At 40.8% G+C, this 23,223-nt stretch overlaps 1 protein-coding gene across 1 annotated transcript in view; it reads left to right on the top strand.

Annotated features, from left to right (window-relative positions):
- alcama (activated leukocyte cell adhesion molecule a) overlaps positions 1-23,223 on the top strand; it is a 434,306-nt gene that overhangs the window by 297,276 nt on the left and 113,807 nt on the right. The window contains exons 5-6 of the mRNA XM_034178820.1: positions 1,563-1,650; positions 16,155-16,325. Of these exons, the coding sequence (XP_034034711.1) occupies positions 1,563-1,650; positions 16,155-16,325 (259 nt within the window). The remainder of the gene's footprint in view (positions 1-1,562; positions 1,651-16,154; positions 16,326-23,223) is intronic.

Raw genomic sequence — 23,223 nt, 5'->3', positions numbered from 1 at the left:
AACGTTTAACTGTGAAATTCATATTTCTGCAATTGATGCGCTGAGTTACTCTATTTTTTTGTTTTTATCCACATCTGTTCCAAAATGTTATACTGATATACTCCATGATATACTGATATACTCCATGTCATTGTATCCAAATCCAGTTTGGATTGGATCACAGATTTTAGTCAGGGATCATATCCAAACCCCTCTGTCTGAACTATACAGTCGCTCGGTGATCACGAAAGCCACCCTGATCACTGAGGACCCCTCACACCCGCTTTACCACTCTTTCCAGTTACTTCCATCAGGCAGGCAGTACAGAGTTCCTCTGACCCGCAAAAATATTTACAAGAAATCATTCATCCTCTCTGCTGTAGTAGCCCTTAATAAGACCAGATAGACACGTGTGCTGTCAGTTGTGTTGTCAATGTCAGTTTTTTTTTTTCTTCAGTGAAGTTTTGTGTGAGTATTTTATGTTTTATGAGGCAGTTGTTGAAGAAGAATTTCTGTGTTTCTGTGTTTCAGTTTATTCTATTCTATTCTGTTCTATCGTTTTTCAGATCAGTTAACAGAAGAAAAGGCAAACGAATATATCTTTGCTGTCTGAGTGGTTCACCCAGAGGCAAAAGACCCCCCCCCCCCCCCCCCCCCAAAAAAAAAAAGATCAGTGGACTCTCAGCCCAGATCAGGATGACACAGAGAAGGAGACACGCGACCTGTGCACTGCATCCTCAAATCCTGATATTTCTGTACGATTCTTTCTGTGCAAGTCTGCATCGAGCCATGCACATCTGCTTTGAGTTCCCTGATCTCCGCATTGACATTTACACAGTTATCAGTTCACCATGACAATAAATCTGTATTTCCTACATGTAAAGTTTACAATCAGTCCACAGTTATTGTGTGTGCTGAACTTTGTGAATGGCCCGTGTGGCTGCCTGATCAGCTGTGGTCTGGTCCATTACACCACTATTATTAATTCGGAATTATTACATTCCGATTGATTGTGCTAACAAGTAAGGCAGGAAAAGTGACCACCTTAATTCCTTGGTATAGTTCATTATTTGCTGGATCCATTCCCAGTTCCAAATTATCACCAATATTTAATGGGTTCCTCCTCTTTTTAGAACTGTTTTTCCCACCATGTTTCATACAGATTAGTTGAACATTCTTGTTACCACAGCCTCCTTGGTGAAAAATAATTATTCTCTTCAGGAAGGAAGAAGTCTATGAAAATATGTTTACTCCAACATGTCCACTAATAAGACAGGGCTGTATTATCACTGATGCATTGTCATGTCAGTGCAAGATTGTTAAATTAAGAAAACTGTAAATGTAATGACACGAAATGCAGCTTCTCCATATGAACAGTAGAAGACCAGAATTCATCCCATATGTGGTTGAGTCAGTATAATTTTCAACTGTTACATTAGATTAGATAGAATTTTATTAATCCCTTGGGAAAACTCCGTAAGGGAACAACACCAATAAGTGTGTTAAAAATGAAAAATAAATCCATGTTAGTGTTGCAGATATTATTGTGGTTAGAGTTTCACAAGCTTTGTTCCTTTTTTCAGTTGGGAACATGTGTGGTAGAAGATGCAATCCCTGCGGCTGAAATAAAATGGTCAAAGAATGGAAAACCCATGGTTGCTGACGGGAAAGGTAATGGCATCACACGCTGTTTGTTGACACACCCAGAAACTATCCAACAACCGCACCACACAGCATACTGTCACACAGGGATCCCCTGAGGGCCCACAAACTATTTTTACAGTGACAAGAGAGTGAAAATGAAATCTGTCAAAGTGTATCATATTCACCCAAGACAATAGACAGTAGAAATCTATCACTCATCGTGCTTTACTTGTCACCCAAGGTTGTTATTTCACAAGAAGCAGTAACACAACACTGCATCTGACTAATTCAAATTCCAATTCAGCTACGTCCTGGAGCAAACAGTATCAGTTGGATAGACGGTACGTAAGGCAGCGAGGGAGATGTTTGATCATAACTATAAAGGGAATTCAACATCTGACAATAAAGTTGATCATAGAACTGGTTGTCGGAGCCATTTTGAGTAGTTTTGTATGATTGCAGTTGCCCTTGGCATAAAGATCTTTTGCCAAATAACATATACTCATATCATGCTCACTTGCTACAATGCAAGGCCAAAATATGTCATTTTCTGTGTGGGAAGGAGCTTATACATGTTTGTGTACATGCTCTGTTTGTACATCTGATCAGCAACTTGTTCTATACATCACCAACCCTTGAGCTGAACCTTTATTTGTTTGCTCATATATATATCATTTTAAAAATTTGATCTTTTAAGTTCTAGCACAAGGTCGTGGGTTCAATTCCCGTGGCCTTTCTGTGTGGAGTTTGCATGTTCTCCCCGTGTTTGTGTGGGTTTCCTCCGGGTGCTCCGGTTTCCTCCCACATCCAAAGATGGGTTAGGTGGATTGGAATCTTTAAATTATCCGTAGGTGTGTGTGTGGGTGTGTCTGTGTTTGTTTGTCTGTCTGTGGCCCTGCAACAGACTGGCGTCCTGTCCTGGGTGTACCCCGCCTCACACCCTATGACTGCTGGGATAGGCTCCAGCCCCCGCGCGTCCCTTAATTGGACTAAGCGGTAGAAGATGAATGAATGAATGAATGAATGAATGGAAAGTTCTAGCACATTTTCCCTTAAAAAAAATCCTGTGAGCTCAACTAATAATTTGCAATTGAGGCAACTGAAAACTGAAATTGGCCTTTGAAACAATTTTATTTTTCTGTTTCTAACCTATAATTCCATAGGTATTAGCCACACGTAGTGCAGGTGATACCTTTTTAAAATCCTTAAAAATTTGGAATACTTTCTAACATGACTGCAACATTTTTGTGTGTCTTCTTTATTTGACCCTGTACAGCCATAGCCACCACTCTCGGAAGGTCACCATGTCACATTTTTTTTAACAGATATCAAGAAATAATGTCCAAGTTTAGGGTTCCCATTAAAAAGCATGTAGAAGATGGAATTTTTTTCTGCCTATAGCTAGCCATAACCTAACAATTAGGGTAAACTTTAGATAAAAACCTGTAACATATTATATCTTAGCTTCTGTTTATATAGTAACATAGCTACAATTACAGCTTAGCCTACTAGCTATTAATTATCTAATAACCTGCCTATACCTCATTCGTCTAGCTAGTTTAAAGCTAACATAGCCTACATGTCGCTGCAGCCACGAGCCTCGAGCTCTCTTTAGCCAGGAGCGATTCCACCTTTATATCCTTTCTCTAAGGTACTTATATCATGTATCCATATACATTTCAACACGCTTTAACTTTTTCTTGTTCTTTTTTTCTTCTTTGTCTTTCGGCTGTTCCGTTAGGGGTCGCCACAGCAGATCAATCGTTTCCATCTCACCCTGTCCTCTGTATCTTCCTCTGTCACACCAACCACCTGCATGTCCTCTCTCAGCACATCCATGAACCTCCTCTTTGGTCTCCCTCTTCTCCTCCTGTCTGGTGGCTCCATCCTCAGCATCCTTCTCCCTATATCAATCAATCAATCAATTTTTTTATATAGCGCCAAATCACAACAAACAGTTGCCCCAAGGCGCTTTATATTGTAAGGCAAGGCCATACAATAATTATGTAAAACCCCAACGGTCAAAACGACCCCCTGTGAGCAAGCACTTGGCTACAGTGGGAAGGAAAAACTCCCTTTTAACAGGAAGAAACCTCCAGCAGAACCAGCTGCAGCATTTTGAATTAACTGAAGGCTTTTCAGGGAACTTTTAGGACAACCTGATAATAATGAATTACAATAGTCCAGCCTAGAGGAAATAAATGCATGAATTAGTTTTTCAGCATCACTCTGAGACAAGACCTTTCTGATTTTAGAGATATTGCGTAAATGCAAAAAAGCAGTCCTACATATTTGTTTAATATGCGCTTTGAATGACATATCCTGATCAAAAATGACTCCAAGATTTCTCACAGTATTACTAGAGGTCAGGGTAATGCCATCCAGAGTAAGGATCTGGTTAGACACCATGTTTCTAAGATTTGTGGGGCCAAGTACAATAACTTCAGTTTTATCTGAGTTTAAAAGCAGGAAATTAGAGGTCATCCATGTCTTTATGTCTGTAAGACAATCCTGCAGTTTAGCTAATTGGTGTGTGTCCACTGGCTTCATGGATAGATAAAGCTGGGTATCATCTGCATAACAATGAAAATTTAAGCAATACCGTCTAATAATACTGCCTAAGGGAAGCATGTATAAAGTGAATAAAATTGGTCCTAGCACAGAACCTTGTGGAACTCCATAATTAACTTTAGTCTGTGAAGAAGATTCCCCATTTACATGAACAAATTGTAATCTATTAGACAAATATGATTCAAACCACCTATGGCATGCTCTAATCTCTGTAATAAAATTTTAGTATCAAAAGCAGCACTGAGGTCTAACAGAACAAGCACAGAGATGAGTCCACTGTCCGAGGCCATAAGAAGATCATTTGTAACCTTCACTAATGCTGTTTCTGTACTATGATGAATTCTAAATCCTGACTGAAACTCTTCAAATAGACCATTCCTCTGCAGATGATCAGTTAGCTGTTTTACAACTACCCTTTCAAGAATTTTTGAGAGAAAAGGAAGGTTGGAGATTGGCCTATAATTAGCTAAGATAGCTGGGTCAAGTGATGGCTTTTTAAGTAATGGTTTAATTACTGCCACCTTAAAAGCCTGTGGTACATAGCCAACTAACAAAGATAGATTGATCATATTTAAGATCGAAGCATTAAATAATGGTAGGGCTTCCTTGAGCAGCCTGGTAGGAATGGGGTCTAATAAACATGTTGATGGTTTGGATGAAGTAACTAATGAAAATAACTCAGACAGAACAATCGGAGAGAAAGAGTCTAACCAAATACCGGCATCACTGAAAGCAGCCAAAGATAACGATACGTCTTTGGGATGGTTATGAGTAATTTTTTTCTCTAATAGTTAAAATTTTGTTAGCAAAGAAAGTCATGAAGTCATTACTAGTTAAAGTTAATGGAATACTCAGCTCAATAGAGCTCTGACTCTTTGTCAGCCTGGCTACAGTGCTGAAAAGAAACCTGGGGTTGTTCTTATTTTCTTCAATTAGTGATGAGTAGAAAGATGTCATAGCTTTACGGAGGGCTTTTTTATAGAGCAACAGACTCTTTTTCCAGGCTAAGTGAAGATCTTCTAAATTAGTGAGACGCCATTTCCTCTCCAACTTACGGGTTATCTGCTTTAAGCTACGAGTTTGTGAGTTATACCACGGAGTCAGGCACTTCCGATTTAAAGCTCTCTTTTTTAGAGGAGCTACAGCATCCAAAGTTGTCTTCAGTGAGGATGTAAAACTATTGACGAGATACTCTATCTCACTTATGGAATGGAATGGAAGATTGCTGCTAATCCTCCGCCCCGGCCCGTGCTACGAGCATTCTGACAGTTAGTGTGACTTGGGGGTGTTGACTCATTTAAACTAACATATTCATCCTGCTGTAACCAGGTTTCTGTAAGGCAGAATAAATCAATATGTTGATCAATTATTATATAATTACCAACAGGGACTTAGAAGAGAGAGACCTAATGTTTAATAGACACATTTAACTGTTTTAGTCTGTGGTGCAGTTGAAGGTGCTATATTATTTTTTCTTTTTGAATTTTTATGCTTAAATAGATTTTTGCTGGTTATTGGTAGTCTGGGAGCAGGCACCGTCTCTACGGGGATGGGGTAATGAGGGGATGGCAGGGGGAGAGAAGCTGCAGAGAGGTGTGTAAGACTACAACTCTGCTTCCTGGTCCCAACCCTGGATAGTCACGGTTTGGAGGATTTAAGAAAATTGGCCAGATTTCTAGAAATGAGAGCTGCTCCATCCAAAGTGGGATGGATGCCGTCTCTCCTAACAAGACCAGGTTTTCCCCAGAAGCTTTGCCAATTAATTATCTATGAAGCCCACCTCATTTTTTGGACACCACTCAGACAGCCAGCAATTCAAGGAGAACATGCGGCTAAACATGTCACTCCCGGTCTGATTGGGGAGGGGCCCAGAGAAAACTACAGCGTCCGACATTGTTTTTGCAAAGTTACACACCGATTTAATGTTAATTTTAGTGACCTCCGATTGGCGTAACCGGGTGTCATTACTGCCGACGTGAATTACAATCTTACCAAATTTACGCTTAGCCTTAGCCAGCAGTTTCAAATTTCCTTCAATGTCGCCTGCTCTGGCCCCCGGAAGACAATTGACTATGGTTGCTGGTGTCGCTAACTTCACATTTCGCAAAACAGAGTCGCCAATAACCAGAGTTTGATCCTCGGCGGGTGTGTTGTCGAGTGGGGAAAAACGGTTAGAGATGTGAACGGGTTGGCGGTGTACACGGGGCTTCTGTTTAGGGCTACGCTTCCTCCTCACAGTCACCAAGTCAGCCTGCTTTCCTGGCTGCTCGGGATCTGCCAGGGGGTAACTAACGGCGGCTAAGCTACCTTGGTCCGCACCGACTACAGGGGCCTGGCTAGCTGTAGAATTTTCCACGGTGCGGAGCCGAGTCTCCAATTCGCCCAGCCTGGCCTCCAAAGCTACGAATAAGCTACACTTATTACAAGTACCATTACTGCTAAAGGAGGCCGAGGAATAACTAAACATTTCACACCCAGAGCAGAAAAGTGCGGGAGAGACAGGAGAAGCCGCCATGCTAAATCGGCTAAGAGCTAGTAGCCATGCTAAGCTAGCGGATTCCTAAAACACGCAAAGTGAATAATGTGTAAATAATTTAGAGGTGATTCAGCAGAAGGAGTGCTTTAGTTAAGGCACGTAAAGATTACACTGGGAAACAAATCGTAATCTAGATAACTAGATCAATCTAACTGCGCAGATTAAACAGCTAACAGATACAGAAAAACACCGCTGTGCTCCGGAACAGGAAGTGAAACAATACCGCAGTGAGAGTCCCTCCTCTGCACATGTCCAAACCATCTCAATCTCGCCTCTCTGACTTTGTCTCCAAACCGTCCCACCTGAGCTGTCCTCTGATATGTTCATTCCTAATCTTGTCCATTCTTGTCACTCCCAAAGAGAACCTCAACATCTTCAGCTCTGCCACCTCCAGCTCTGCCTCCTGTCTTTTTGTTAGTGCCACTGTCTCTAAACCATACAACATAGCTGGTCTCACTACTGTTTTGTAAACTTTCCCCTTCACTCTTGCTGATATTCTTCAGTCACAAATCACTCCTACCACCTTTCTCCACCCACTCCACCCTGCCTGCACTCTCTTCTTCACCTCTCTACCACACTCTCCATTACTTTGAACAGTTGACCCCAAATATTTAAACTCATCTACTTTCACCACTTCTACTCCTTGTAACTGTACTATTCCACTGGGCTCCCTCTCATTCACACACATGTACTCAGTCTTGCTTCTACTGACTTTCATTCCCCTTCTCTCAAAGCATATCTCCACTTCTCCAGACTAGACTCAACTTGCTCTCTACTCTCACTACAGATCACAATGTCATCTGCAAACATCATAGTCCATGGGGACTCCTGTCTGATCTCATCTGTCAACCTGTCCATCACCACTGCAAACAAGAAAGGACTCAGAGCTGATCCTTGGTGTAATCCCACCTCCACCTTGAATGAGTCTGTCATTCCGACTGTGCATCTCACCGCTGTCACACTATTCTTGTACATGTCCTGTACTACCCTAACATGCTTCTCTGCCACTCCAGACTTCCTCATACAATGCCACAACTCTTCTCTTGGCACCCTATCATAAGCTTTTTCTAAATCCACAAACACACAATGTAACTCTTTCTGTCCTTCTCTGTACTTTTCCAACAGTATTCTCAGAGCAAACATTGCATCTGTAGTGCTCTTTCTCGGCATGAAACCATATTGCTGCTCACAGATCTTCACCTGTTTTCTAAGCCTAGCTTCTACTACTCTTTCCCATAACTTCATGCTGTGGCTGATCAGGTTTATGCCTCTGTAGTTACTGCAGCTCTGCACATCACCCTTGTTCTTGAAAATAGGAACCAACACACTTCGTCTCCACTCCTCAGGCATCCTCTCACTTTCCAAGATTTTATTAAACAATCTGGTTAGAAACTCTACTGCCATCTCTCCTAGACATTTCCATGCCTCCATTGGAATGTCATCTGGACCAACTGCCTTTCCACTCTTCATCCTCTTCATAGCAGCCCTCACTTCTTCCTTGCTAATCTCTTTTACTTCCTGATTTACTCTCACCACATCATCCACATTTTCTCTCGCTCATTTTCTTTATTCATCAACTCTTCGAAATATTCCCTCCACCTTCTCAGCACACACTCCTCACTTGTCAGCACATTACCATGTGCATCTTTTACCACCCTAACCTGCTGCACATCCTTTCCAGCTCTGTCCCTTTGTCTGGCCAATCGGTACAAGTCCTTTTCTCCTTCCTTACTATTCAACTTCTTGTACAGCTCGCAATATGCCTTTTCCTTTGCTTTTGCCACTTCTCTTCTTGCCTTACGCCGCATCTCTTTGTACTCCTGTCTACTTTCTTCATCTCTTCGACTATCCCAAAACTTTTTCACCAACCTCTTTCTCCTTATGCTTTCCTGGACCTCTTCATTCCACCACCAAGTCTCCTTGTCTTCCTTCCACTGTCCAGATGTCATACCCAGTACTGCCCTAGCTGTCTCCCTCACCACATCTGCAGTACTTTTCCAGTTGTCCAAAATTGCTTCCCCTCCAACTAGTGCTTCTCTCACCTGCTCGCTAAATTTCACACAACATTCTTCCTCCTTCAGCTTCCACCATCTGATCCTTTGTTGAGCTCTCATTCTCTTCTTCTTCTTTACCTCTAAAGTCATCCTACAAACAACCATCCTATGCTGTCTAGTGACACTCTCTCCTGCTACCACCTTACAGTCTGTGATTTCTTTTAGCTTGCATCTTCTATAAAGAATGTAGTCCACCTGTGTGCACCTTCCTCCACTTTTATATGTTACCCTGTGCTCCTCCCTTTTCTTAAAGTAGGTATTCACCACAGCCATTTCCATCCTTTTTGCAAAATCAACTACCATCTGTCCTTCCCCATTCCTATCCTTGATACCATATCTACCCATTACTTCCTCATCATCTCTGTTCCCTTCACCAACATGCCCATTGAAGTCTGCTCCTATCACCACTCTTTCATGCTTGGGCACACTCTCCACCACCTCATCTAACACACTCCAGAAATCTTCTTTCTCCTTCATCTCACAACCTACCTGTGGGGCATATGCACTGATGATATTCATCATCACCCCTTCAATTTCCAACTTCACACTCATCACCCTGTCAGACACTCGCTTAACATCCAACACACTTTTAACATACTCTTCCTTTAAAATGACCCCAATACCATTTCTCTTTCTGTCCTCACCATGGTACAACAACTTGTACCCACCGCCGATGCTCCTGCTCTTACTTCCCTTCCACTTGGTCTCTTGCACACACAATATGTCTACCTTTCTCCTCTCCATCATATCAGCCAGCTCTCTCCCTTTACCAGTCATACTACCAACATTCAAAGTCCCCACTCTCATTTCCACCCTTCTAGTTTTCTTCTTCTCCCGCTGTTCGTGGCAACGTTTTCCTCCTCTTCTTCGTCGTTGTCTTCGCCCAGCAGTAGCCCAATTTCCACCGGCACCCTGTTGGGCAATAGCACCGGTGGCGGATGTTGTTAACCCGGGCCGCGACCGATCCGGTATGGGAATTCGATTCTGAGTCTGCATAGTTGGGTTGGCTTGTTTTACTCCGGATGCCCTTCCTGACGCAACCCTCCTCATTTATCCGGGCTTGGGACCGGCACTCAGAATGTACTGGCTGCACACCCCATGTGACTGAGTTTTTCTTGTTTTTTTAATATTGTTAAATTTATGATATAAATTGGAGGACTGGGGTACAATTAGTTATACCTACAGCTAACGTTAGCTTATTTAGTCGGCTGTAGCACCGTTTATCATAGCTAACAATATAGTCGGTTCTTTTCTGTTTGGAAACCTATGTTTATACACACTTTTGTCTACATTTATTGTTATGTGTATTTGTTAATACCGTTATTGTAGGGTTCAACTAAGCTATTATACTTTATACCGGGAGTGACATGTTTAGCCGCATGTTCTCCTTGAATTGCTGGCTGTCTGAGTGGTGTCCAAAAAATGAGGTGGGCTTCATTGATAATTGGCAAAGCTTCTGGGGAAAACCTGGTCTTGTTAGGAGAGACGGCATCCATCCCACTTTAGAGGGAGCAGCTCTCATTTCTAGAAATCTGGCCAATTTTTTGGGATCCTCCAAACTGTGACTGTCTAGCGTTGGGACCAGGAGGCAGAGCTGTGGTCTTATACACCTCTCTGCAGCTTCTCTCCCCCTGCCATCCCCCTATTACCCCATCCCCGTAGAGACGGTGCCTGCTCCCAGACCACCAATAACTAGCAAAAATCTATTTAAGCATAAAAATTCAAAAAGAAAAAATAATATAGCACCTTCAATTGCACCACAGACTAAAACAGTTAAATGTGGTCTATTAAACATTAGGTCTCTTTCTTCTAAGTCCCTGTTGGTAAATGATATAATAATTGATCAACGTATTGATTTATTCTGCCTAACAGAAACTTGGTTACAGCAGGATGAATATGTTAGTTTAAATGAGTCAACACCCCCGAGTCACACTAACTGTCAGAATGCTCGTAGCACGGGCCGTGGCGGAGGATTAGCAGCAATCTTCCATTCCAGCTTATTAATTAATCAAAAACCTAGACAGAGCTTTAATTCATTTGAAAGCTTGTATCTTAGTCTTGTCCATCCAAATTGGAAGTCCCAAAAACCAGTTTTATTTGTTATTATCTATCGTCCACCTGGTCGTTACTGTGAGTTTCTCTGTGAATTTTCAGACCTTTTGTCTGACTTAGTGCTTAGCTCAGATAAGATAATTATAGTGGGCGATTTTAACATCCACACAGATGCTGAGAATGACAGCCTCAACACTGCATTTAATCTATTATTAGACTCTATCGACTTTGCTCAAAAAGTAAATGAGTCCACCCACCACTTTAATCATATTTTAGATCTTGTTCTGACTTATGGTATGGAAATAGAAGACTTAACAGTATTCCCTGAAAACTCCCTTTTGTCTGATCATTTTTTAATAACATTTACATTTACCCTGATGGACTACCCTGCAGTGGGGAATAAGTTTCATTACACTAGAAGTCTTTCAGAAAGCGCTGTAACTAGGTTTAAGGATATGATTCCTTCTTTATGTTCTCTAATGTCATATACCAACACAGAGCAGAGTAGCTACCTAAACTCTGTAAGGGAGTTAGAGTATCTTGTCAATAGTTTTACATCCTCATTGAAGACAACTTTGGATGCTGTAGCTCCTCTGAAAAAGAGAGCTTTAAATCAGAAGTGTCTGACTCCGTGGTATAACTCACAAACTCGTAGCTTAAAGCAGATAACCCGTAAGTTGGAGAGGAAATGGCGTCTCACTAATTTAGAAGATCTTCACTTAGCCTGGAAAAAGAGTTTGTTGCTCTATAAGAAAGCCCTTCGTGAAGCTAGGACATCTTTCTACTCATCACTAATTGAAGAAAATAAGAACAACCCCAGGTTTCTTTTCAGCACTGTAGCCAGGCTGACAAAGAGTCAGAGCTCTATTGAGCTGAGTATTCCATTAACTTTGACTAGTAATGACTTCATGACTTTCTTTGCTAACAAAATTTTGACTATTAGAGAAAAAATTACTCATAACCATCCCAAAGATGTATCGTTATCTTTGGCTGCTTTCAGTGATGCCGGTATTTGGTTAGACTCTTTCTCTCCGATTGTTCTGTCTGAGTTATTTTCATTAGTTACTTCATCCAAACCATCAACATGCTTATTAGACCCCATTCCTGCCAGGCTGCTCAAGGAAGTCCTACCATTATTTAATGCTTCAATCTTAAATATGATCAATCTATCTTTGTTAGTTGGTTATGTACCACAGGCCTTTAAGGTGGCAGTAATTAAACCATTACTTAAAAAGCCATCACTTGACCCAGCTATCTTAGCTAATTATAGGCCAATCTCCAACCTTCCTTTTCTCTCAAAGATTCTTGAGAGGGTAGTTGTAAAACAGCTAACTGATCACCTGCAGAGGAATGGTCTATTTGAAGAGTTTCAGTCAGGTTTTAGAATTCATCATAGTACAGAAACAGCATTAGTGAAGGTTACAAATGATCTTCTTATGGCTTCGGACAGTGGACTTATCTCTGTGCTTGTTCTGTTGGACCTCAGTGCTGCTTTTGATACTGTTGACCATAAAATTTTATTACAGAGATTAGAGCATGTCATAGGTATTAAAGGCATTGCGCTGCGGTGGTTTGAATCATATTTGTCTAATAGATTACAGTTTGTTCATGTAAATGGGGAATCTTCTTCACAGACTAAAGTTAATTATGGAGTTCCACAAGGTTCTGTGCTAGGACCAATTTTATTCACTTTATACATGCTTCCCTTGGGCAGTATTATTAGACGGTATTGCTTAAATTTTCATTGTTACGCAGATGATACCCAGCTTTATCTATCCATGAAGCCAGAGGATACGCACCAATTAGCTAAACTGCAGGATTGTCTTACAGACATAAAGACATGGATGACCTCTAATTTCCTGCTTTTAAACTCAGATAAACTGAAGTTATTGTACTTGGCCCCACAAATCTTAGAAGCATGGTGTCTAACCAGATCGTTACTCTGGATGGCATTTCCCTGATCTCTAGTAATACTGTGAGAAATCTTGGAGTTATTTTTGATCAGGATATGTCATTCAAAGCGCATATTAAACAAATATGTAGGACTGCCTTTTGCATTTACGCAATATCTCTAAAATCAGAAAGGTCTTGTCTCAGAGTGATGCTGAAAAACTAATTCATGCATTTATTTCCTCTAGGCTGGACTATTGTAATTCATTATTATCAGGTTGTCCTAAAAGTTCCCTAAAAAGCCTTCAGTTGGTTCAGAATGCTGCAGCTAGAGTACTGACGGGGACTAGCAGGAGAGAGCATATCTCACCCGTGTTGGCCTCCCTTCATTGGCTTCCTGTTAATGCTAGAATAGAATTTAAAATTCTTCTTCTTACTTATAAGGTTTTGAATAATCAGGTCCCATCTTATCTTAGGGACCTCATAGTACCATATTACCCCATTAGAGCGCTTCGCTCTCAGACTGCGGGCTTACTTGTAGTTCCTAGGGTTTGTAAGAGTAGAATGGGAGGCAGAGCCTTCAGCTTTCAGGCTCCTCTCCTGTGGAACCAGCTCCCAATTCAGATCAGGGAGACAGATACCCTCTCTACTTTTAAGATTAGGCTTAAAACTTTCCTTTTCGCTAAGGCTTATAGTTAGGGCTGGATCGGGTGACCCTGGACCATCCCTTGGTTATGTTGCTTTAGACGTAGACTGTGTTTCATAATTATTGTATGGCCTTGCCTTGCAATGTGGAGCGCCTTGGGGCAACTGTTTGTTGTGATTTGGCGCTATACAAGAAAAAAGTTGATTGATTGATTATACTCTAGTTACCGGTTTTGTTTATCTTGTTAGCTAGTATGGTTGGCTTTTTAACGGCTAATTTAACGGTAGCTCTTCTAACTATAGTTAGCTTATTTTTGTTATTTACTATTTTATTTTACATGGTACAGATCTTTAATGATTCCTCATTTTATGGGTTCTTTAATAGATATCAACATATAGTACCTAGTTTGAGATTTCCATTTGATAGCATATAAATTATGCATTTTATCTTCCTATAGTATGCTAGCAGGGTTTACTTTAGATAGATACCGATACATATTACATCATAGCTTCTGTTTCTATATCAATCAATCAATCAATCAATCAAATTTTATTTGTTAAGCGCCTTACAACAACCTAAGTTGACCAAAGCGCTGTACATATAAAATTCGCATTTAAAATATAGTTAAAAAGAGGAACACGGATTCATTTTATTCCCAAGTCTAAAAAGACTAAGTATCAAAAGCACATCTAAACAAATACATTTTGAGTTTTGTTTTAAAAAGGGGCAGATCCGAGATGGCACGCAAGTCAAGGGGCAGCGAGTTCCAAAGTTTAGGACCTGCTACTGCGAAAGCACGATCACCCCACTGTTTGCTTCGAGACCTGGGCTGCTCCAACAAGTAGAGCTGTGCGGATCGTAGAAATCTGCTGGGCTGGTGAAGAGTCAGAATCTCACATAGATACGCAGGTGCGAAGCTGTGGATCGAGCAGAAAACAAACAGGAGAAGTTTGTATTGGATCCTGTATTGCACTGGCAGCCAGTGGAGAGAGCGCAGAACAGGTGTGATATGGTGATGTTTACGAGAATTTGTGAGGAGCCAGGCAGCAGCATTCTGTACCAGTTGTAATCTGTGTAAAGATGTTTGACTGAGTCCAATGTACAAAGCATTGCAGTAGTCCAAGCGTGAGCTGATGAATGCGTGGATTGCTTTCTCCAGGTCACAACAACTGAGGAAGGGTTTCACTCTTGTGAGAATGCGGCGCTGAAAGAAGCTTGTCTTAACAACAGAGTTAACTTGTTTATGGAGATTTAGGCCAGTGTCCAAGTGAACTCCCAAGTTTCTGATTACGGTGTTATGGTGAGGAAGTGAGTGACCGTTTGAGACAGCGGCAAGTGGGCTTGTGGTGCCAAATAGACAGAATTCCGTTTTGGATTCATTTAGACTCAGGAAATTCTGTGTGAGCCAGTGCTTGATGTCATCCATACAGGTATTGATGGTCTGAAATGCCATCAATACCTGGTGACTACCCAATACCTGGAGAATCTGGTGAGACTGGTAGATAGATTTGAAGATCATCGGCGTACATATGAAAAGACACATTATGGCTAGAGATGATTGAACCCAGAGGCAGCATGTAAAGAGAGAACAGAACTGGGCCCAAAATGGAGCCTTGCGGGACACCAGAAGACAGTCTGGCGGTAGAAGAGGAGTGGCCATTGATGAAAACAGAGAAGTGCCTGTCCGTTAAATAGGACTTGAACCACTGCAGCACGGGACCCTGAAAGCCCACCTGCTGGGCTAGACGGTTCAGGAGGTTGGAGTGGTCCACTGTATCGATTGCTGCAGTGAGATCAAGCATTACCAACAGTACAGGTCTCTTTGAGTCCAGGGACAACAGGATGTCATTTTGGACTCTCAACAGTGCGGACTCAGTACTGTGGCGTGTACGACAACCTGTCTGAAATTTATCAAAAATCTGATTCTGGTCCAGAAAAGACAGTAACTGATTAAAAACAAGCTTCTCTAGAATTTTAGAGAGAAAAGCCAAGTGGGACACTGGTCTGAAGTTTGACAGTACTCCTGGATCAAGGTTTGGTTTTTTAAGCAGCGATCTGACCACAGCCTGTTTGAAAACAGCCGGAACAGTCCCAGATCTTAGGCAGTTGTTGAAAAATAAAAGAAGCCTTGGTCCTACTGTGTCAAAAATTTGTTTCAGCATAATATAATAACCATAATCTAGCTATAATTTAATTTTACTACCAGTCTACAAACTAAGTATACGTATACTACAATCTTCTCCTATATTAATATTTAGGTTTTAGAAGCTAACTCCTATAATATTATATATAAACCATTTTTCTTGTATATATTGTTTATTACCTTTATTATTTAATATCACTTATATACATGATGTCTGTTTTCTTATTATATGTCTTATGATAATGAATATGATATGTCCATTTTCTTGAGCCGCTTGGTTGGGTAGGGAGAGTTCCCATGAGATAAAAAAGCTTTTCAACCTACCATCCCTGGTTCTCAAGACCATGCACCTAAGTGCCTCTACTCTATTCTACTTCCTTTTTTAGACATTTAGATATACCTTAGTATATACTAGTATAGTTCTACTTTAGAACTGGAATATACGTATTATAGAAGACATATCTTACTGAATTTTCATGCATTTTTCTTTGTTTTATGGTAACCTGATCCTGGATTCTAAGTTGTTTAGTCCCTTTAGGTGGTACTGATGAAGTCAGAAATGCTTGTTGATCCAGGATCTGATTCGTACCTACAGTGCTAACTGACTGTCACGTGCCATTTGCGTGTTTTCCTCTCCAGCTGTTGTCATCACCCCGAGCATGAAGGTGGAGCCAGCCTCTGGCATGACCACCACCTTCTCCACCCTCCAGTACGTCGCCACCAAGGAGGACATCGGCGCCACCTTTGCCTGCATGTACTCACATCAGCTGGCCAATGACAGCCTTGTACTGAAGACCCTCCCGATTCACTGTGAGTTAACTGCAGCAGCCCTACTAGCCTTCACAGTGGTATTACATTAACTTTTACATGCCAAAAGAGTTGAAAGGGTCCTGCTTACGCCACCAGCTCACGTAGGCTGTAAAATCGATGAAACATCCTAATGCACAGCTTCACCTGTGACATGTGGTTTTGATGGTTGTTGAGTTGTGTTCTCTTCTATCGGGAACCTGAATGATGAAGGTCACAAATGTCATAGGAAAAGAAATGTGCATTGGAAAAAAAAGAGGTGTTATTTTGTCTCCTGAATGATTCTGGTGGAACCAAACAAGAGTATCCCCCCCCACCCCCCTCCTCAATTTTAGTTGGGTAACTAAAATTGAAATGTAGAGTGTCACTGTTTTGCCACATTTTTCCAACAGCTGATTTTGATAATGTCCTGCATTCTTTTCACAACATTGTCATTTGACAAATGATCTGAGTCCAGGTTTTGGTTGCATCATCATCACCCATAGGGAAGAGACAGTGACATGTCATCACTATAACGAGGATGAGCGTCTCCAATGGAGACAACCGTCTTTGCCTTCGTAATGGCTGATTAGTTGGGATGTTTTCAGCACTACTCTAATCCCTTTGAGTGCCTGCTGGGTGTGAGATTTGGGATTACCATCAAAAATGCTAATTAATATTCAAATAGGTTGCTGTACTTTTTTGAAAAATTAATTTAGTGTAACAGCTGAGACATTTTTCGAACAGCAGTGGAGAGTCATTTAAAATTGGTTTTATACTACCTTTAAAATCCCTGTCAGACTAACATTGTCAACTCCATGCCTGTGGAGAAAAGGGGAAACAAGTAAAGTTGCTTTCATGAACGTTTTCCAAAGATGGATCAAACCTCTCATGTGGGAAAAACATTTTGTCCTATATTGGAACTGGAACCAAATAGCCATCCCACATGCCACACTTGAAATGAGTGCAATATTTAATGTGCAGTATCCACTGCCACTGAAATAGCCAAAGTTTTGTACATGCTTTTCTTTTCTCTTTTTTTATATGCAATCCCTTTTTTGCTAGTATGTTCTTATAATTTATTTATTTATTTATTTATTTTCTTAATTTTCACTCTGGACATACCTTTTTATTTGGTTAAATTTTATAATCGTTTTTCTTTTCTTCCCTAGACCTTTCAAGTCTGCGCGTGGTTTAATCAGGTTTATATTTGCACTGAAATGCTTGCACCTTACCTTTCCTTGGACTGGTTACAATGGCAATAAAAAAATCTGTATCTGTATATTGCTCAGCACAAGTTATGTTTTCCTCCAGACCTGTTGGTGGCGCTATATGAAATTTTGAAAGCTAATCATTAACAATATCTACGGTTTATGAGCTGCTCTAAGTTCAAAATTTTCAATTCTGTTGTTTCCCTAACACAGTTGCAAATCTGTAGAGTCCCGGACTAGTCATAAAGACGAAAAATATACATGTGCATGTTGAGATTAAGTTGTGTCAACGTGACACTCTTGCTTCCCTCATTATGATTCATTTCTGCAAACTAAATGCACTCATTTTCTATACATGCTTATTCCAGTTAAGGTTAATAGGGGCAGTCATTGGGTGATAGGTGAGGCACACCTTGATCAGTTCATCAGTCTATTGCAAGGCTGCGACATATAGATAGACATTCTCACTCACACTGAAAGTCAACTTAGTCATCAGTTCACCCGTGCTACAGTGCTAACCACGAACCCAGTGTACATTTCTGCATGAATTCAAATTGCGATTATTATTCTTCACAAGTCCTGGAATGATAGATTTATCTGCAGATACAATACGTTTCAGGATCTTTAGGTGCCAAATAATATGTATATAAGAGAATGGGTTCTACCGGTTTTGCAGTTCGAGATCACAGTATATATACACTCAACAAAAATATAAACGCAACACTTTTGGTTTTGCTCCCATTTTGTATGAGATGAACTCAAAGATCTAAAACTTTTTCCACATACACAATATCACCATTTCCCTCAAATATTGTTCACAAACCAGTCGAAATCTGTGATAGTGAGCACTTCTCCTTTGCTGAGATAATCCATCCCACCTCACAGGTGTGCCATATCAAGATGTTGATTAGACACCATGATTAGTGCACAGGTGTGCCTTAGACTGCCCACAATAAAAGGCCACTCTGAAAGGTGCAGTTTTGTTTTATTGGGGGGGATACCAGTCAGTATCTCGTGTGACCACCATTTGCCTCATGCAGTGCAACACATCTCCTTCGCATAGAGTTGATCAAGTTGTCAATTGTGGCCTGTGGAATGTTGGTCCACTCCTCTTCAATGGCTGTGTGAAGTTGCTGGATATTGGCAGGAACTGGTACACGCTGTCGTATACGCCGGTCCAGAGCATCCCAAACATGCTCAATGGGTGACATGTCCGGTGAGTATGCCGGCCATGCAAGAACTGGGACATCTTCAGCTTCCAAGAATTGTGTACAGATCCTTGCAACATGGGGCCGTGCATTATCCTGCTGCAACATGAGGTGATGTTCTTGGATGTATGGCACAACAATGGGCCTCAGGATCTCGTCACGGTATCTCTGTGCATTCAAAATGCCCTCAATAAAATGCACCTGTGTTCTTTGTCCATAACAGACGCCTGCCCATACCATAACCCCACCGCCACCATGGGCCACTCGATCCACAACATTGACATCAGAAAACCGCTCACCCACACAACGCCACACACGCTGTCTGCCATCTGCCCTGAACAGTGTGAACCGGGATTCATCTGTGAAGAGAACACCTCTCCAACGTGCCAAACGCCAGCAAATGTGAGCATTTGCCCACTCAAGTCGGTTACGACGACAAACTGGAGTTAGGTTGAGACCCCGATGAGGATGACGAGCATGCAGATGAGCTTCCCTGAGACGGTTTCTGACAGTTTGTGCAGAAATTCTTTGGTTATGCAAACCGATTGTTTCAGCAGCTGTCCGAGTGGCTGGTCTCAGATGATCTTGGAGGTGAACATGCTGGATGTGGAGGTCCTGGGCTGGTGTGGTTACACGTGGTCTGCGGTTGTGAGGCTGGTTGGATGTACTGCCAAATTCTCTGAAACGCCTTTGGAGACGGCTTATGGTAGAGAAATGAACATTCAATACACGAGCAACAGCTCTGGTTGACATTCCTGCTGTCAGCATGCCAATTGCACGCTCCCTCAAATCTTGTGACATCTGTGGCATTGTGCTGTGTGATAAAACTGCACCTTTCAGAGTGGCCTTTTATTGTGGGCAGTCTAAGGCACACCTGTGCACTAATCATGGTGTCTAATCAACATCTTGATATGGCACACCTGTGAGGTGGGATGGATTATCTCAGCAAAGGAGAAGTGCTCACTATCACAGATTTAGACTGGTTTGTGAACAATATTTGAGGGAAATGGTGATATTGTGTATGTGGAAAAAGTTTTAGATCTTTGAGTTCATCTCATACAAAATGGGAGCAAAACCAAAAGTGTTGCGTTTATATTTTTGTTGAGTGTATGTATATATATATATATATATATATGTATACTGTGTATACAGTGGCTTGCAAAAGTATTCAGCCCCTTGGTATTTCACACATTTTAATTTGTTTGTGATATTTGAAATACAACAAGTAAACCAGGCTTCTCAATATAAACATTTCTAAAATTATCTTCCTTAGACTCAAACTGAAAGTAAATCTCTACAACCTAATATAAATTAATTAAAAATATAAAAGCTATATAAGCTGATATGTTGCATAAGTAATTGGCCCCTTTGGTATAATACCTGTAAATAATCAGTTTTATTGCCAGTTGTCTTCAGACAAGTCAGGGGATGGATACATGAAGACTTCCAAGTCACTGATTATGTCTTGAACTTTATTTACATCAGTTATGAAGAAATACAAGCAGTATGTCACTCTATGGTAAATCCGCATGGAGTAGACAGTTCTGAAAAACTAAGTGACTGTGCAAGGAGAAGAGTGAGGAAAGCCACCAAGACACCCAGACAACCCAGAATAAGTTATAGGCTTCTGTGGCTGTGATTGGAGAAATTGTGCACAGTGCAAGTTTTGGATTTTATATCCCCAGTTATACAGCTTCATGATGAAGTGGAGCAGATGAGAATTTTCTTAAAAAGATGACCTGAAAGTTCACCTACAATTTGCCACAAGGTACATCTGAGATGCATGCCTGGATTTGATGTTTTAGTGAAAGAAGACCCTCCTCTGTACCACTTCATCATGAAGCTGTATAACTGGAGATACCAAATGCAGAATTTGCACTGTGCACAATTTCTTCAATCACAGCCACAGAAGCCTAAAACTTTTTTCTGGGTGTCTTGGTGGCTTTCCTCACTGTTCTCCTTCTTGCACAGTCACTGAGTTTTTGAGAACTGTCTACTCCACACAGATTTACCATAGAGTGCCACACTATTTGTATTTCTTCATATCTGATGTAAATAAAGTTCAAGACATATTCATTGACTTGGAAGTCTTCATGTATCCATCCCCTGACTTGTCTGCAGAAAACTGGCAATTAAACTGATTATTTACAGGTATTATACCAAAAGGGCTGATTACTTATGCACCCCATCATCTTGGCTTGTATATTTTTAATAAATTTATAGCAAGTTATAGAGATTTACTTTCAGTTTGAGTCTCAGGAAGATAATTTTAGAAATTTTTATATTGAGAAGCCTGATTTACTTTTTGTATTTGAAATGTCATAAACAAATTAAAATGTGTGAAATACCAAGGGGCTGAATACTTTCGCAAGCCACTGTGTATGTATGTATGTATGTGCGTGTGTGTATATATATATATATATATATATATATATATATATATATATATATATATATATATATATATATACACACACGCACACACACACACATATTCTAACACTAGACCATGGGGTTATGTCACATCTTGCATTTTTGGTAATTAATTGTATAAAACAATTTAAGAAGTAAACTTCCTGTCTGCCAATGTATTTTCTAACTCCTGATGTGGCTGCATAAACAGTGTTAAAAATTGTTTATTAGGGTTGGACAATGTCTACTTAATTATTATTTATCACCAGGTCTTCCTGGAGGTGTCCTTGGCTCACCAACAGTCAGTGCATCTCAATATTTCAACATACAAGTAAAAACTAGCCTCATCCTTATTTTTTGTACTCTGGCTGTTGCTCTTGTGAGTAACTAATCATCAGTACTCAATTCGATGCCCGGGGAAATTTCTTACACCTGTCATTATTTATTTTCTTGCGTCTGTTTGAAACAGAGGTGATCAACAGTACATTGCCCCCTCTTCTGAATGAAAGCGGTACTACATTTCCACCTTGTTTCCCCAGCGACAGAATTTGAAATGATCAGTTCTGCACTTTAAAACTGATTCTCATATCATAAAATTAAATATTCTGATAATGTATCATTCCCCCCATACCTCTGTTCTTCACTAGTTGTAGTCAAGTCTTAGGGCATGCACTTGCCAATATCATAGATGATTTGATTGCTATGATATTGAATGACCGGATAGGTGAAAATGTTTGCACAAGGTAGAGTACTCGGTCTGGATTAATCAAAATTAATTAATCAAAATCTGGGAACAAAATGTATCTTGTGTGCTCAGTGTAGTATAAAGTGGACTTTGTTATTTTCCTTCTGTGATCACTCTGGGGCTCTGTGCAAACCACATATGAAGACTGACAATTTACCATTCAGTGATAGGAAGCTTTGAAAATATTGTTGAACTTTAACGAGAGGTTTACTAAGGTGAGGAATAGTTCCTTAATTTTTTGTGTTGCCCAACTTCTTTGTGCTCTATTTCTTGAACATTCTTTCTTAACCACACCACAAAGCTCATATTGGGATTTTAAATTTTTTTGCTTTTGGCTGCACCCAGTTGCTTGGTGTCGCCACAGCGGATCAAGCACAGATCAGTAATGGCATTTGGCGCTAGGTTTTTGCTGGATGCCATTCCTGATAAAACCTCCTCACATCTTGATGTTTCTGAGCGGTCTCGTATTCATCAGGACCTACCATGTTTCACTTCTGAATGCTGACAAGATCAGGTGTGCTCAGAGCAGTGTCGCTGTTACAAAGATCATGTACAAAGACATGCGTGGATTTCCTACTGAAACTTGTATGCCAAAACCCAGAAAGTGGCATAAGCACAAAAAAATTTCAGATGTATCAAAGTGTGCGTAAGCATGGATCCAAGCACGTTCAGTGAACATGGAATTGAGCGCACATGCAGAAATACCAAACTCCTCCTTGTCCACACCCCTATTTAAATATGTACATGTGTTTAAATAGGCCCTGGGACCTGGGATTCCCCTCCCTGTCCAGAATGATCACAGTAAGAAAAGGAATTTAACTGAGTGTGAGCTACACATGAAGTGACATAAATGAAGTGGAGATATGCAGGAATATTTTATTTGGTCAGCCGGAATAAACATGAAGCGGAGGCAGCGCACACACACTGAACATGCCATGGCTGACAGTGTGTGACATCACAACTATACATATGTGTTTATTGACAAATACTGAACGCAGGGAGACAATTGGGGGCTTGTTAAGAAGCTCTAGTTTCACCATCAAGAAACAATAATAAATAATAACAGCGCTAATGCATCCATTGTTAATGCCATTTTCTTCATCACTTTGCACATGCTTTTATATCCACCCATATAATTGCGAACATGTGGGTGTGTTAATTGTTCATAGGTGTGTCGCTGTGATCATCACTATGATGACTTCTTGTTTATACACTATTAACTGTTTCCCAGCATCACCTCTACATGTTGGCAGTGGAACAATAGTGTACACCAGCCATGATGTTCGACTGGTGTGCCACACATTTCCATGGTCATTTCACTTGTGATAGGTCTGAACGTTAGCATG

This window comes from Thalassophryne amazonica, chromosome 9 (assembly GCF_902500255.1).
Source record: "Thalassophryne amazonica chromosome 9, fThaAma1.1, whole genome shotgun sequence".
NCBI classification, from domain to species: domain Eukaryota; kingdom Metazoa; phylum Chordata; class Actinopteri; order Batrachoidiformes; family Batrachoididae; genus Thalassophryne; species Thalassophryne amazonica.
Note: the sequence above shows the minus strand (reverse complement) of the source record. Positions and strands in the feature narration are given on the sequence as shown.